This window comes from Macrobrachium rosenbergii, chromosome 44 (genome assembly GCF_040412425.1).
Source record: "Macrobrachium rosenbergii isolate ZJJX-2024 chromosome 44, ASM4041242v1, whole genome shotgun sequence".
Taxonomy (NCBI): domain Eukaryota; kingdom Metazoa; phylum Arthropoda; class Malacostraca; order Decapoda; family Palaemonidae; genus Macrobrachium; species Macrobrachium rosenbergii.
Window position 1 is genome coordinate 30674097 of NC_089784.1, and position 16509 is coordinate 30690605.

General features: G+C 35.7%; 1 protein-coding gene across 3 annotated transcripts; it reads right to left on the minus strand.

Moving 5' to 3' along the window:
* Positions 1-484: 484 nt before the first annotated feature.
* On the minus strand, positions 485-13325 carry LOC136829494 (uncharacterized). 3 transcript variants are annotated; one of them, XM_067088261.1, is made up of 3 exons: positions 13247-13325; positions 11230-11402; positions 485-8097 (listed from the first exon to the last, which is right to left on the minus strand). In XM_067088261.1, exon 3 carries the CDS (start codon positions 8084-8086, stop codon positions 5588-5590), a length of 2499 nt encoding a protein of 832 aa, XP_066944362.1. In that variant the 5' UTR covers positions 8087-8097; positions 11230-11402; positions 13247-13325; the 3' UTR covers positions 485-5587. The 3 variants fall into 3 exon arrangements, with proteins under 3 accessions (XP_066944362.1, XP_066944361.1, XP_066944360.1); XM_067088260.1 differs by having other exon boundaries at positions 13105-13319; XM_067088259.1 differs by having other exon boundaries at positions 13031-13319.
* Positions 13326-16509: the final 3184 nt, after the last annotated feature.

Below are 16509 nucleotides of genomic sequence, written 5' to 3' on the forward strand. Positions count from 1 at the left end.
CTCACACCATTGGCCTATGGAAGTCTCCCCAAGGATGTTGCGCAATTAGAACCTCAGAAGTTCAAGTGAAGATGCAATGCACTATTACCTTAAAACAATTCACGTTGTATTTTAATATATTGTTATCTGTTTATTTATATTTTTTCCTGTCCTTTCTGTATTTCCTATTATCTTCTGCAAATTATTATCTTCGGAAGCTTGAATTTCAAGTCATTGGACCCTGTTGGCTTGTTCCATATGAAACAGAACTTGTATAAATGTTGGTACATCTGGATATCTCTGACACTAAAAACCTATTTTGGTTGACAAACTGACATTTCAAGTTTTGGTGATCTGAGTTAGGGTGCAACTTGAAAAATAGTCTTGTTTATCTGGATATTGTTTTATTGGCTACTCATCTATTTATTTTTGGATATTCAGTTCAGTTTAAGACTGAAAAACAAATCCTGAAAAACTGCATCAAAGGAGAAAGAAACTTTATAACTCCCGATCTGATATACAGGTTTTATTCTAATAAAATATATACAGCAATAAACAATATGTACACTAATTACCTATGCATATTTTAAAATACTGTATATTTACATATCAAGATACCAACACAATGCCGCATTATGTCTTTTTTAACTCAGAATTAATCAGATGTAAAAGAAAACTATTTAACCATTCGGAATAAACTAAAAGTAAGAAAAAAAGGAAAATGTACATTATGTAAATACAGTACTATACTGTAATATGTAAAATTATAACAAGAGTATTACTAATGTCTTTTGGCAGTACAACCATCATGTTTGCAGAATTTCAGAGCAAATATTTAAGCACTTCATTTAAAATCAATGTTCTTGCAATAACTGGCAACCCATGAGACCTGACAATATTACATAAAGTACTTTTTATAAAAAGCTTGGGGATCTGTCAGCATACGATAACTTGTTTTCAAGACTCAATTATAAAGGGTCATTGTGATTCTAATTTTGAGTAAATGGTCTGGTTAAAACAAAACAAATACAGGGAAAAGTGGGTTATCTTTTTTATATCCTCAAGTAAAAACGCTATGATTTTTACCTGCTGAAAACAACAAATCTAGAATATTTCTGTGTTGCATTCTGGATGGTCTCTGACTAACCTGAGTTCCTAAGTGGGAAGGGTTCATGCCTACAACTGAATATATTTACCTACAATGTTGTTTGCAAGTGTTGCAACCAAAGTGAGGTACCTATTAAGAAACTGTTCTTTTCTGCAGTCTACAAGAAGTATTTGCTTGGAGTAAGTCACACTGTTTTGCTTGCTGTTCCATCAAGTCTTGCTAGCAAAAAACTTGAAAGATGAAAGGATGATGCAACTAGGCAAGTTTGACAAACTCAACATATACAGATTGTACAGCACAGTTTATGCTACTTATGTTTTCCTGGAAGGTAAGGTCTTTATATTTACCAAGAAGCTTCTAATTAGCAAACCAATTACAACAGACTTTGTCTAAGTTTAACACTGATAGGACACTGAACATTTTCTGACTAGTTCTGCTGCATGTCAGTCTTTTTCTGGGACTTAATTTTTACATATTCTACTCCACTTCTTATTACATAATTTATAATTATTCATTTAATAATAATAAATATTCTTTTGAATTTCTGTAGAGTTGCAGTTTAGTTAAAAATTACTCCATTCATGCAACCACATTTTTTACCTGTTCAGGCACTAAATGTTGGTATCATGAAGGATGAGTAATAACTTCCATACTGTAATAACCTTGCACCTATTATTCATTCAACATTACTGTCCATCACAGTCCTTGCTTTAGTATACTCTTTCTGTCTTCTTTTTTTTTTCAGAGTAAACAGCTGGTACGGATGTTATTATTTCATATGGTGGAGAATGTAAGTACTTGCTGAAAGGCCTCAATCTGTAACCTGGTACTAATTCTAGGTGTAAGTAAAAACCCACATTTATGCATATGAGGAAACCCATATTTTTCAAAATACAAAAATGAATAAAAATGGGAGCTTTGGACCATTGCGCAAACAGCCCAAAGCACCCATTCTTATTCATTTTTGTATCTTTAAAAATACAGCTGTCCTCAAATTCATAACTGTGGATTATTACTTGTTATTTCTCGTCACAGATTATTTTACAGCTTTGTTTATTCCTACAAGTAAGTTGTATAAAATATACTATAATTATTCCTGATTTTCTTCTCCCTCTTTATTTATATTTGTTTCCTGTTCTCCTCCTTCCTTCTCCTCTATAAATATCTTTATTTCTTTGATAGGAAATATCTATCACTCTAATAGGAAGCATTTTGTAATCAGATTTATAACAGTATCAAAAACCTAACAGCCCTAAAATACATCATGGCAAACTGTCATTATTAAACAAATGATTTAACCAGGCTACTCGAACAAAACGATGTAATCCATACAAGGATACCATCTGAAATTCACAAATAAAAAATATAAATGATTTCAACCAGACCACTGTGTACAAAACTTATCCTCAACAGACCAACCCGAACGGTTTGTACTTGAAATTCTGATGATACATGAATTTACCAAAATAAATAGGATATATGATATACAGTATAATATCACAATCTCAAACATGGAAATCAAGCTTGGTATAAAAAAAATATTTAAAAATTCGTAAAAATTAAACTAACTGAATAACACAAGTTCTGATATTTAAATGTGACTTTTAAAAGAAAAAATTCAGGCTACAACATACAAATACTATTTACAACATAGACTAATAAAAAAATTAGATGAAATTAGCAAGTAAATATTTGACACAAAGTTGTTTATCACGCAAGACAACAAAAGGACAAACCAAGAGCAATGCGAAAAATAATTTAAATGTGTTACATGTTCTTAATTCATTTATAACATACTGCCAAGAACACTGCAGTGTTAGCTGAGAATAGAGTCACCAATAAAAGAATGAAGTTTTGGTCTTTCTCTGATGAGCATCACCTGATAAAAGGAGCCCCCTACTTATGATGTCAAAACTACTGTTAACTGTCCTGTGACTGAAAGAATATCAGAAAGACTAGGAGGATAATAACCTAAGAAAAGGTTTATAGAGCATCACAAATATTTAAAAACTTTTAGATCTTATAATTTTCATATCCCTTTTTTACATAGGCTGAAAAGCTTATGAAGTGAGAGACAACCTTCATGAATCAGTTTGTTGCTTTAGGATTAATATAGTTGCTGATTAGAGCCAATAATTTAAAATATTTTTAAGAACCTCCAGGGGTATCTGATCAAGGTATCCTGATGTCACTCACCAAAAATAATAAAAACAGACAACATCTGTATTGTGTACGTTACTAACAATGGGATGCAATGTCACTACAGACTGGATGGTTACCAATGTCAATTTATCACTGATGTTGGCAGAAGTAGAAAAGAGGGTAGCTGTAAATAACTAGGTCTACCTTTTCCATCATTCCTTACTACATCAAAGCAGACCAGTCACAGTATTACAAATTAGTTTTATTAGAAAACCAGGTCACATTTCTAGAGCTGAAAACTGGAGCAAAGTAAAGTTAATGAAGGTGGACAGCTAAGTAAGAAGATTCTAATGGGCATGGATAAAATGCAGAACGTACATGCATGAAGGGCCGAAGGAACACTAGTGAACCTTTGGTACCATCTCCAGTTTGAAGACTCAAGGCACGCCGTAAGTGGTGAATCTATATCATGGCAGTATGGAATGGCTCTCATTACCTCAGATTTTTGTATCAGGTGCTCACACAGATATCCATAATGAGTGTTTGTGTTTTGGTAACCTGTGATAGTTATTCATGCCCAAGACTCTTGAATGAGTACTCAACTGAGTGTACAGTATATGTTTCAGAGACCTATAACTGGTAATCATGCTCATACATTTGGTGTTACCAACATGCTAGTGCACCTGTTTCCATCTCTTTGAGTGCAAGCGCACCATGGTAGCTTCTCGGCATGCCTTGCTCCCATTTCAGTATATCATGCTCCTGCCAATACCTCATCCTTATCCTCAAGCTCAAAACTGAGCTCCACACAGGGCCAAAGGGAGTCCTCCAACTCTATAAAGTCTCTTCAAGTGTTGTTTTTATCAGGGAGACTGTAGTGGCAAGGTATATCTGAAATAAGTCATCAGTGTCATGCTCCCACTCAGTTGCACTTTGCTCCTGTTTCATTGTGCCATGCTACCATTTTGGTATTCCATGTTCCTGCCTCAGTATGCTGTTGTATCACATCTCCACTATCTGTTCCAATGACTGATGCTTCTGCTATGTGATTAATGTTGGAGTACCTTCATTAATTCTTATTTTTACGTTACATAAAAAATACCTATAACTGAATTTTGGGGTTGAATATTCCATCTCGAAGGTTATGACACGACTCTAGTCTTAGCTAATAATGCATATCAGGCAGTAACAGCATACGTAACCAAGCATCATTAAAAGTATTCTGACCTTATCACTTAGCGTAATATTCTCTGATGACTAATACTGTAACTAAAATGTTGAAACATAGAGAGAGAGAGAGAGAGAGAGAGAGAGAGAGAGAGAGAGAGAGAGAGAGAGAGAGAGAGAGAGAGAGAGAGAGAGAGAGAGAATTCTCCATATTTTAAATAAGACAAGTGACCTATTCAGGCCAACATTACTAAATACAGTACTAATATTTTACTGTACAATATCACATTTTGTAGATCTAATTGAAATTTCCACACCAAATGGCAGATCATTAAAAAAAAGACTCCCCTTCATATACAAAAAAATCAGATCTATAAAACAAAATTTACGCTTTCAGGATAAACCCTTCATTCTTATGAAATCCACATTTGTGTCTTCGAATGTCAAAGACATAAGGTTTTGTGAAACAAACAAGAAACTCATGAGCCACAGAACATAAGCCACTGGGATTCTCAAGTACCCATCAATACCTTGTTTCAGTTTTCATGTTATCTAGAAAAAATGACATGACTGATGGTTTGTATTGAAAAGCAGACATATAAAAAAAAGTTCTTTCACTCCAAACTCATCATTCACAAGTATGTGAGCTTACAAGGATAGGCTAGGCACCCTAAACTCATCTATTTAATAAATAAAGACGAGTGCCTGTGGAGGAATACAAGAATGAAACCAAAGACCTTTCAAATGAGAGTCCAGTGTTCTACAATCTGAGAGGCTGCTCCCAACAGCAAATACTGAGCTCTACCAAGTTTCTTCTGTCTGCTTGAGGACACTTCAAAAGTCATAAACATGGGTTGCATATGAATGATGGGTTAGGAATTAAACCGACCAAGGATTTACAAATAAAAAATTTAATATAGTGTGGGACAAAAAATCTACCAAATCATTCTTTATGGAAATATGAATGAGTATTTTTGTTTATGCCATACTTATAGTTTTCTGAAAGTCTCTGTCTATCATAAGTTTAGTCTATCCATATATGATGTGCAAAAGTATAAAAATCTATATGATATTCAGTGAATAAATGGCTGGTATAAACATGATGTATGTGTGCACATGGATGAGACTTGAGGTACTATGGAAGGATTACAAACTTGGAAGGGAAAGTTCATTCCTGCATCCTATGCTGCTTTATGGAGGACAAATGCCTCTACTTGCAGCTATATTGGCATGAACAAGCATCTCAAAGCTATGAACAACAGACCAATCTACAGGGTAAGGAGACTGTTCTAAGAAACGTCTAATTTCCATCATAGCTCGTCGAACTGAACCTTCACTAAGGAGCTCCGTGGCAGGAAGTACGTTTGAGGACTGATGGTTGTCTACCTTGTATGGCTGTAATACACGTCCTGAGGAGGCATAGCCCCCTTGAGTTATGGCAGAAGCAGGTACACCATTGTGGTCACGGGAATTAGTAATAACACCACGATTCATTCCATTGCTACCGAACATATCACGTGCATTGGAGAGTTCATTTCCATAAACATGAGATCCCATAAATTTGTTTGCTGTTGGGAGAGATGAAAATTGTTGGTTGGCACCACTGCCCGGTGGAACTCCGTGAGGAGCAATGTTATTGGCATTTTCAATGGCTGCTTCATTAGGATGTGTCTGATTTCTAAGAAAACCATCAAAATTACCTACATTTTCCTGAGTGTGGGAAGGAACCTGAAAGCCAAATATATCCCTAGGGTAGGAGTTATTCACTGGCTGAGGATTTGTGGGGCCTTTGAATACACCTGCACTAGGAGGAACGTTTGGATTTTCCATCACATACATGTGACCAGCAGCACTGTGAGGGTCCTGATGAAAGTGAAAACGATTTTGTTGCTTGTCTTCTGCTACAGGCTGAATAGCACTCTGGTTTAAGTTTGTTTGTAACATAGGCTGCTGTTGATCAGTTTCCTTCTGCGGATCAAGTAACCCATGTTTTCTTTTCCAGGTATCAAGCCATGTGGATGTGGGTATGAAATCCACTTTTCCCATATAGTTTGCCAATTCTTTAGCTTTATCTCTTAGTGTTGTACTTGTAAGATTGATGCTTTGGTCTTTCACTTCCTTATACCACCTAAAGAGTGCTTCTTCAACTTCAGATGCAGAGCCTTTTCTCATGCGCTTACGGTCAGCTGAAGGGTCGCCATAGAATGATTTGAGTATTGTTTCTTTGTTTTTCTTAATGATACTTAAGGTAGATTTTGACACATTATATAAATCAACCCATTCCCTTAGTTTAACTTTTGGCTCTGATTCCATCTGATGAATAATCTCAACTTTCTGTCTTAATGACAAGGATGTACGTTTTTCTTTTTCATACGCAGTATTAAAGAGTTGCATATCACCTTCATCATATTCGGAAGGATGGACATTTGCTGTTTCAGTCCCATCATACTGTTTAGGACGGCCACACGTGACATTATTTCTTTTTTTCCAACGAGCAAACCATCCTTCTGTTGGCACAAAGTCTGGTTTCCCAACAGACAATGCAATAGATTTGGCTTTTTTTCTCAAAATCCCAGCTGTTATTGGCAAATTCTTTTCCTTAACTTTTAGGTACCACAGATATAAGGCATCCTCTATATCAGGAGCCTTACCCTTTTTATTACGCCTCCTTTCCTTATCCGGGCTATTAAAATAATTCATCACTATAACATCCCTGTTTTTCATCATGTGCAACATGGTTGTCTTTGGAACATCAAAGAAAGAGGCCATATCCCGTAAACTCCATTTCATGGGAAGACTTTCAACAGCTTTAACAATATCAAATTTTTGTCTGAGTGTTAAAGTTTGTCTCTTGATCCCTTTCCCTCTATGCACAACGTCATCTGTTTCTTGCAAACTAATCTGAAGCAAGCTGCTTATGTCTTGTGCAGTTGGAGAGCAGGAATCATCATCATCATCATAGTCCTCATCATCATCATCCTCCTCCTCCTCCTCCTCCTCCTGTTCAGAATGCTGGTCACTTTCTGCTACCTGATCTTCATCTTTGACAGATGAACTATTACTATTTGTCTTTTCTTCGTCTTCATTTTCATTACTTTTTTCATAACCTCCACTTGATGCTTCAGCTGCAAAGGTGATATTGTGTCGCTTTTTCCACCTTTCTAACCAGCCTGTTGTGGGACGGAAATTATAACTCCCTTGAGACACAGCAAAGTCTCTGGCTTTTTCAAACAAAACAATATTTGAGAGAGGTAGCTTTTGTTTCTTGGCATTTTTATACCACTTAAAAAGTGCTCGCTCTACGTGAGGAGCTTTCCCAGACCTCAGTCTCTTTCTTCTTCCATTTGGGTTCCATTTATAGGCTTCGAATATTCTATCCCTAGCACGAAGTATGCTGAAGAGTGTGTTTCGAGGAATGCAAAAATGAGCTGCCATTTCACGATGAGACATCTTACCTGGTAACTTATCCATTTTCTCAATTTCAGCGAGGATCTCCACTTTGCGCTTCCAAGTAATTTCTGCACGACGTTTGGGCTCAACATTTTTCTGTGACTGCATTAGTATCCGTACTTCTTCCTCAATGGAGCATTCATCAGATAGATTTATAACAATAGCCTCATCCTCCATTACACCATCTTTGGAGTTCTCTGTGCCTGTGGCACAGTCATCTTCGGTGTGGTCACCTTCCATTACTTTAACTTCTGAAATTGAAAAATCAAATCCATTTCATTTCCATAAAATACATATGCAATAAAAGGATACAAATCCTCTAAAAACTAACAAAAGGATACAAGATTTTCCTAAAGCTGACAACAGATACAAATGCTTTTAAAAGTTTTCTATAACGAATATCAAATGCCTTTCAAAAATACTACAGCTTTCAGTTATTAAATTTTCTCCTTCAATGTTTTTTTCTCCAAGGTGTTGGCAATCATGGACCCTCGATCTTTTTTATTTCTTTGTGTTACAGAAAACTAATGTACCCTTTTACAAAGAAAAAAATCTGAAATTCTGTATTTTAAGATGAATTGCACATGAACAAATGACATTTCAGAAACTTTGTTCTTATCAAAACCAGCACATAAAAATGAGAAACTTATAAAATGTCTATGATTAACACATACAAATCCATTACTTTCACTTGTTCCTTAATAGTCAGTAAAGCATACAGCTCAAGCATCTAATTACTGTACTAACTTTAATAAATCCTTTAAATTAAGCTGGCATCCTCCATCCAGGAAAGGGCCTTGACTAATCTTTCTAAAAGATGCCAGTCAGAGGGGACAGATTAATGCATTCCAGGTAAAAGTTAATTGATGAGTCTTTGAAACAAAAAATTTTACTCAGGCTACTGAAATATTTTCTTGATTTTCAGAGTTGTGCCCGCAACTACAACCTAATGTTTTTATCTGAGACTTGTAAGTAGTTATAATGAGGCGGCGAGTAAGAGGCAGATTCAAGGTATTCTGATTTATTGAAACAAAATCTCTGACAGGTTAAGAACTCTTGTGAGCATAAAGTAGCATTTGACATTAGGGAAAACAGTGTGACGTCCATATACAGTCAGATGTGTTTTCTCAAACCTGAAGAATGGTTAACAATTCTACATCACAAGGCACTTACTCATAACCTTTAGAATCTTGGAGTGGGTGGATATGTTTTAGGATTACTTCAAGGTTTTCTTACAGGCAGGCAGCAGCAAGTTGCTGTTGATGGGATCTTTATCGAACCCAGACCTATTGTGTCTGGAGTTCCACAAGATAGTGTTCTTGGTCTACTATTATTTTTAGTGTATACAAGTCATTGTGTCTGGAGTTCCACAAGATAGTGTTCTTGGTCTACTATTATTTTTAGTGTATACAAGTCATATGGTTGTTGGCCTAGAAAACAAGATTGTTCAGTATGCCGATGGTGCAACACTTGTGGGTGTAGTAAAGCTTCCACTCAAGAGAAATGAAGCTGTCCTTGGCCCCAATCGTGACATGGATCGGATCAGTGAATGGTGTAGTTGGTGGGGTGTGAGGCTGAACTCCAGTAAAATGAAAACACTATTGATTAGCAGATCTCGGATTTTCCACCCCATCCTCCCCTTCGAGTGGATGGGACTTTGGCTGACTCACATCTTACTTTTGAGAAACATCTAATGAAAGTTTCAGCAAATGCCGCATGAAAGTTACGTATTGTACATAAGGTCTCATATATTTACAAATGATAAAATCAGTGCAACCTGTTTTTGGTCATTTGTCCTTCCTTTGCTAGAATACTGTTCTCCAGAATGGTTGTCTGCTTTTACCAGAGATTTATCTCTGGTAAAAGCACACAATATTAGCAGTTATGAATTGGACCAAAGACAGATGGTCTCTTGCATGTCAATTTTTTGTAAGTTATATTTTAACAGAAATCTTTCACATTCATAACTGATCCCTGATCCCCTTTTCCTGCCCAGAAGCAGCACAAATATGCAGTAAAGGTGCCTTGCTGTAGAACTTCTCAGTTCCAGATGTCCTTTACTCCTCACACCGTTGGACTGTGGAATGGAATGGAATATAGAGTTTAGGCCAAAGGCCAAACACTGGGACCTGTGAGTTCATTCAGCACTGGAAAGGAAATTGAGAGTGGGTAGGTTTGAAAGGTGTAACAGGAGGGAACCCTTGCAACTGCACTATGAAATAATTGTTATGAGAAGTTGGAAAGGAAGATGGAAGAAAGAGAATATGAAAGGAGGTACAGTAATAGGAATGAAAGGGGTTGCAGCTAGGGGCCGAAGGGATGCTGCAAAGAACCTTTAGTAATGCCTACAGTGCATCCCGTGAGGTGCACTGATGGCACTAACCCCCTAAGGGGCGTTGGACTGTGGAACAGTCTCCCAGAGGATGTTGTGCAGTTGGAACTTTATAAGCTTAAGTGAAGATGCAAAGCATTACTAACCTAATACAATTCTTCTTGTATTTAATAATTTTCTTAAAATTTTGTCTCTTATTTATTAATTTTATTTTTTCTTTTTTAATATGTGATCTCTTCTTTCTGTATAGTATTTCTAACTATCTCCTGTTACTTCTTTCTAGCGAACACCAAATTCTTTGGAAGCTTGAATTTCAAGTCAATGGCCCCTGTGGGCTTGTTCCATATGGATATAGTTCATCTTCTAGGTAAGACAACTCTAATGCTTTGACCTTGCTGACTTGTGGGTACAGTTCAAAAACTGAAAATATGAGATGATAAATGACCATTGCTTTCCATATGCTACAGCAGTTGGGTATTTATTATTCAATTCATAACTCTGGATGTACAACTGATAAGAACAACTGATACTGGTTTGTAAAGAATTCTAGTGTGGTTTTTGGCGGGTTTAACCAAAGCTTTTATCCTTTCCTGTGACAGCATATTTGTAAGATTTTATTGATTGTCATTTATAAAAAATCTTTATTTCTATCATTATTATTCTTACAAAAAGGGTCACATTCATATCTACCAGGCTATACAGGCCATTAGATGGCTTGGCAAGCCACCAAAGAATAGGATGCCCATCTGTGACAAGAACATGGCACATTACAGCATTATACATACAGTAACAAGGTAAACAGAGTAAAGATAAAAAATTCAACAAAGAGATTCAACTTCATAAACGGGCACTGAAGACCAAAAAAAAGCTGAGGCAACTAGTTCTAGGCTAAGTGTAATTCCAGCAACTGTATCCTGCTTCTTCTCATTAGAATGTTGTTGGTCAGTCCTTGGAATACTAAGTATTTGTCCCTAGTAAGGCAAAGATCTGTGACTGATGCAAATGTCTTGAGAAATAAATAATGTTAATAATAATTCAAGCAACTACTAACCTGTGGCTGAAAGCAATCAAAAACAAAATGTTTGAGTACTGACGGCCATCTTGGTCAACCCGCATCATACATTCTGTAACTCCATTCTGGCATTACAGTACCTATAACTCTGGGCATGGTTGAAACAGACTAATGAATGAATTCTCTTGTGAGCTGCACAAAGCATGATGTCCCTGTAAATTTAAAAATAAATTAGCACTTTTTAAATGAAGGATTACAAGTTTCAAATACTCTTAGAATACCAATGTTGTCTACATAAATAGTTTCACATATTTCAGATTTTTCAGGACTAATTACAAAAAAGGTAATGTCTGTGCATGCTCAAATTGATGCATACTATGCGAAGGAGAGACTATGCATACAGTGAATCTTCCATTAATTTCTCCTCTTTTACCAGTAATTGCTAATCTGTTTATGGAATACTTTGAGACTGAATTACTATCAACAATTCCTCTAAACTTAAGTCCTATTTTATGGACTCGATGCGTTGATGACATTTTTGTAATATTTCTCCACAATAATTAGTTTTAATTAGCTCTGTGCAGCATTAAATAACCTTTCCCTCTGTACTGAATTTAGTGATGAATGGGAAAATAATGGCATTTTATCATTTCTTGACATTGAAGTACACCAATCAGATAATCATTATGCATTTCAGTACATAGGAGGCCCAACCACTCAGAGTGTTACATACATTACTTTTTGAATCAATCAACTCTGTAAAGATAAGTGTAATTTGAAGACTGTTCCTTCAGACTAACAGAATTTATGACCCTCAGTTTTTTGAGACAGAGATTAATCACATATATTATACATTTAGTCAGTTAGGATATCCAAAAAATTTCATTTTCATAGCCTTATCTACCGCTAAAAGGTCATTCTACAACAATAGTAACAAAAACCAGGTGAACTTCGATTCCAAAGAATTAGTACTGTTAAAAAAGGAAACAAACAAGATTTTTGATCAACAGAAAATTAACTCGGTTTCCATCTTTAACAACTCATTAAATGCAAGAATTTGATTAAGAATTCTGAAGCTAATTAAATTTTGGTGTCTACATTATTCCCTGTAAAGACTGCCCAAGTCTATGTTGGGGAGACTGGAAGAGACTGCTCAATCAGATTAGCCAATCATAAAAATGCATATAGGACTGGTGGCAGTAGCAGTGCTGTCGCTAACCATCGTCTTGATTTGAATCATCAAATTTCTTTTGACAAGGCAAAGATTATCTGCAAGATGCTTAATACCGATAAAAGAAGAACACTAGAGGGAACACTCATCAAACTGTTGGATACTTTCCAAGGAAAGAAGGCCTTCACCCTCGACGTCATTTTCAAAGACTGGTTAGTCTAATATGGCTAACAGCCAATCTACTATTAGATGTTTTAGGCAAGAGGAAATTGCTCATTCGGCCAGCAAACGACTCAAGTAGGTTACTTATACATTAATAAGATGTCTTCAAGAAACGATGATACTCAAGGAAGACACCCCCAGACTGATAAGTTTCCATTCCAATAACTTTTACATACTTTGTATTTATGCTTTTAAATTCTTTGTAAACTGTAATTTTTTAGTACAGCTGAAGAGGACCTTAGTGAACGTCGAAAGCTCCTGTGTTATATTTATTCACTTAAACTTGGTAGTACAAAGCGGCTTTTTCTTAACCAAGCAAGCCTACTGAAAGCAGGATAAGGGGGACTAGAACTAGCCTATTCATCAATTAACCAGAGAGGCTATGATGAAGGATGATAACATAGGGTAACATGACACAATTCAGCCAGCCTTAGTAACCCAACTTACTTCAGAAAAATAAAATGTTCCATTGAACTGGAGCTATTTTAGCGTAGCTTCATGATACATTTAGGCTACCATACCATTAGTTTTGTGTCTTAGGCTTCGACTGGCTATCGGCTTCTTGAATTTTTCCTGACAAGGGACAGGAACCTGTCATCAAATAACACAGCAGACTCTTCGTAATTATTTCCACAGAATCACACAGCATGACAAAATACGTACGTTAAGATTTTAGCAATTATAACATTTTAACTTCGGCACTTTGTGTTGTTTCCCTTCTTGTTTGTATCATGGCAAAAGTAATGCATAGTTGTAGTCGAGATTAGTCTTTATTTTTTCCTTATATTGGATTTAATTTGTTAATTTATCACATGTCACTTCTAAAAATATTTATGAAGCTATTGAAATTGAGGCAATTGAAAGTTTTTAATACTTAAATGAATGTTATTTATCTCTCGTATTGCGATTACTCTTGCCATTTGTAAGTAAATACTGACAATTTTAAAATCGCGCAACTTGTTGTCAATACGTCATTGTGGAAATTGTTCACTCATGCAATGAAAGATCTGTCGAAATTTGCTGATACTACAATAAAATTAATTAAAATTTTTTTCATACACGCTTTTATTTAAAAATGCACCAAAAAGCATAAGATAAAAATTTCTGTGATTCACAATATCAATGGTTACTTGTTCCTAAACATAAAACCGTGCGGCGCTCACTTTCCTAACTTCCATACAATTCTACACAGACATATTCAAATTGAGAAGCTTCCGAAAGCAAGATTTCACAGCACGGACATGTGGGATTAAATCTCGCTATATACTGTACCTAGTGATGATTAAGTTGGTTAAGACCTGAAGAGGTCTGCGAAAGGAATGAAGGCGGTGAAGTGAATGTTATTGTGAGGTTCAAGAAGACAGGTCTGGGTATAACTGATTTATTTCGTTGTTTCAGATTTAGCTGGTCTTGTGCCAGCACAGGCTCTTGCTCCTAGAGCAGCCCGTAGAGATTTATTTCTCGGAAACCAGGTACACATTGAGGAATGCGGACGAAAAGGAAGTGACCGACCTGCGGATTCCCATGTCACTCATTTGGACAAGAGTTTGCGTTTGTTAGATGACATATATATAAATGAGAATAATTTTCGTTACAATAAACGTACAAAGTAGTTACATACATCGGCGGAAAGGCCGGACAATAATGCGTATGGAGAGATACATAAAAAATATGAAATAATAATGGTAATATACATGGCGTGATTAATGAAGAAATGAAGAGGCGTTTGACGCCTTTACATTATCAAAGACTTGCACATAATTTGGTTCCACACCTGGTAGGCTTCCTCAAGAACCACTAAGACTAGGCTATACACGTCATTGTTATAAATTGCTTGACAATTCGCATTACTGACGAGAAATTTTGTATCCATAAAGTTCTTTCTTTACCTATATCTGTATATATACATTGCATCAATAAAGTACGTTTTCAGTACAATACAGTACAATTTATGTCTGTATAGAATTGTATGCAAGTTACCCACGATTTTACCTTTAGGCATAAGTAAGCGCAAACGTCGTGCATAACAGAGAGTTTTTTTAGGCAAGCAAGGAAAAGACAAAAGAATGCAAGAATAGGCAAATAGACGCCCCACGCTTTTAAGTTTAGTTGTAAGTAACCATTAATATTGTGGATCACAGAAAGTTTTATTTTATACTGTTTGGTGCATTTTGAAATTAAAGCGTTGTTTTAAAATTTTTATAATTAGTTTTATCTGTGTTTTTTAGTGTTTGACAGTTGAATAAATACTGCTTGCATCACCGAGTGACTGTACCGATTTCAGAGCTCCATCCTCGATAGTTTGCACGGTCGTTACGAAAGTGTACGAATCTACGGTCCCGACAATGCATGTTTCACACTTATGAACGCAGTCATGTGCCTCATTGTTTCTGCATACTACACAACAATAAAATTTCGGTAGCATTTTTTTTTTTTTAATATTGCACTGTCACCGACTTTGAACATCTCCACCAAATCTTGGCGATATCGGTTCGGTAGAAATGGGTAAAAAATCGGTTGCAAGTTTTGACCCAAACAGACAGACAGGCACAGAAGTCATGTTAAATAAAAGAATGTAATAAAATAATTCTGATACTAAACGCCAATATTTATAAAAATGTTCATAAAATATGACTTGAGAAGCATTTCTTAATTGAGTACTGCATAAAATTTGGAGATGATGTGCACAGCAAATTTTAAGAATAGCGGAATGTAAATAATGACTGATCAATACCAAATCAGGATGCGAAAATTTCAAGTTCTTTTTATCTTCATAATCACTTTTGGGAGTCAGTTTCTATAAGTTCGATTATTTTAAGCGGAAAGAATGTATTAATATTATTACTAACACTGTTATTCACAATAACGTAAATAATGAATTAAAAAAACAAAACATTACAGTGGGCTTCTACAAGATTCCTACAGATTTCATATCTCAGATTATAAATACTGCACTATTTCTTGTGTACGCTTTACGGGTTGGTGAATAAATACGCATGATTAGTACTTTCAGTTTTCACAAAGTTCAGTGTTTCTGTAAGCCCAACTTGTGACAAATCACACGAACAAAGAATTAACAGTTCCATCATTTGCATACTTATTGTCTGGGTTTTCACGTCCACTGCAAACTGTCACCATTCACATATGTCTGCTAAGTACTGTAGGTTACAGTGGCGCTTACTCCGATTCATAGTAAAATTTTCTTGTATTTTCTTTGCATTCTGTGCTTTTCTAGACCCTTTAATACTGTATTTCTGTATCCTGTATGCATCTGAATTTCTAATAGTAAATAATGTAGTAAAATGGCTCAGTTGACACATGTGGTGACACTTATGATAACCTCTTTTAACGATTATGTGCTGATTGAGTGTAAATAGTGAAATAAGTGAGTGAAATTGTGATGTGGACAATGTGGGTAATGAAAACTAGGAATTGCGAGATGACTTTTATTCGTCAATTTATTAATAATTTCTTGTACTTTCTTTTGTGCAGTGAGATAATATGCAATAGAATAAACCTAAATAATGAGCAGAATTATGAGAAAGGACCTCAAATAAGAAAGAACGAGAAAGCGATGACATTATAAACGAGAAAGAATGAGTGTGTTAGAATTTAAACTTCAGAGATTTTTAAAAATCGTTTACAAGAAAGAAATTAAGAAAAGTAAGCGGATGAGTGTCATTCTGGAGTCTTAAGATTCTTGCATGCTGTTCAGATTTTGTGTGAACAAAAATATAGACCTGTATTTCGAAAGGAAATGTTCAGAATGCAGTTAGTCTCAGTTTCATCCACTTAGTTGACTACTTTCAGTCATGACAGATCACAGACAAGAAGAATGATCACTGTCGGATTAATTACTACAGCTTCAAATCACAAGTGTTTCTCTGCAAGGTAAGCGGTAAGGCTTAGTCCAAACAATGGGACTA

Coding starts and splice junctions, on each gene's coding strand:
- LOC136829494 (XM_067088261.1), bottom strand. CDS start 8,086: ATGGAAGGTGACCACACCGAAGATGACTGTGCCACAGGCACAGAGAAC.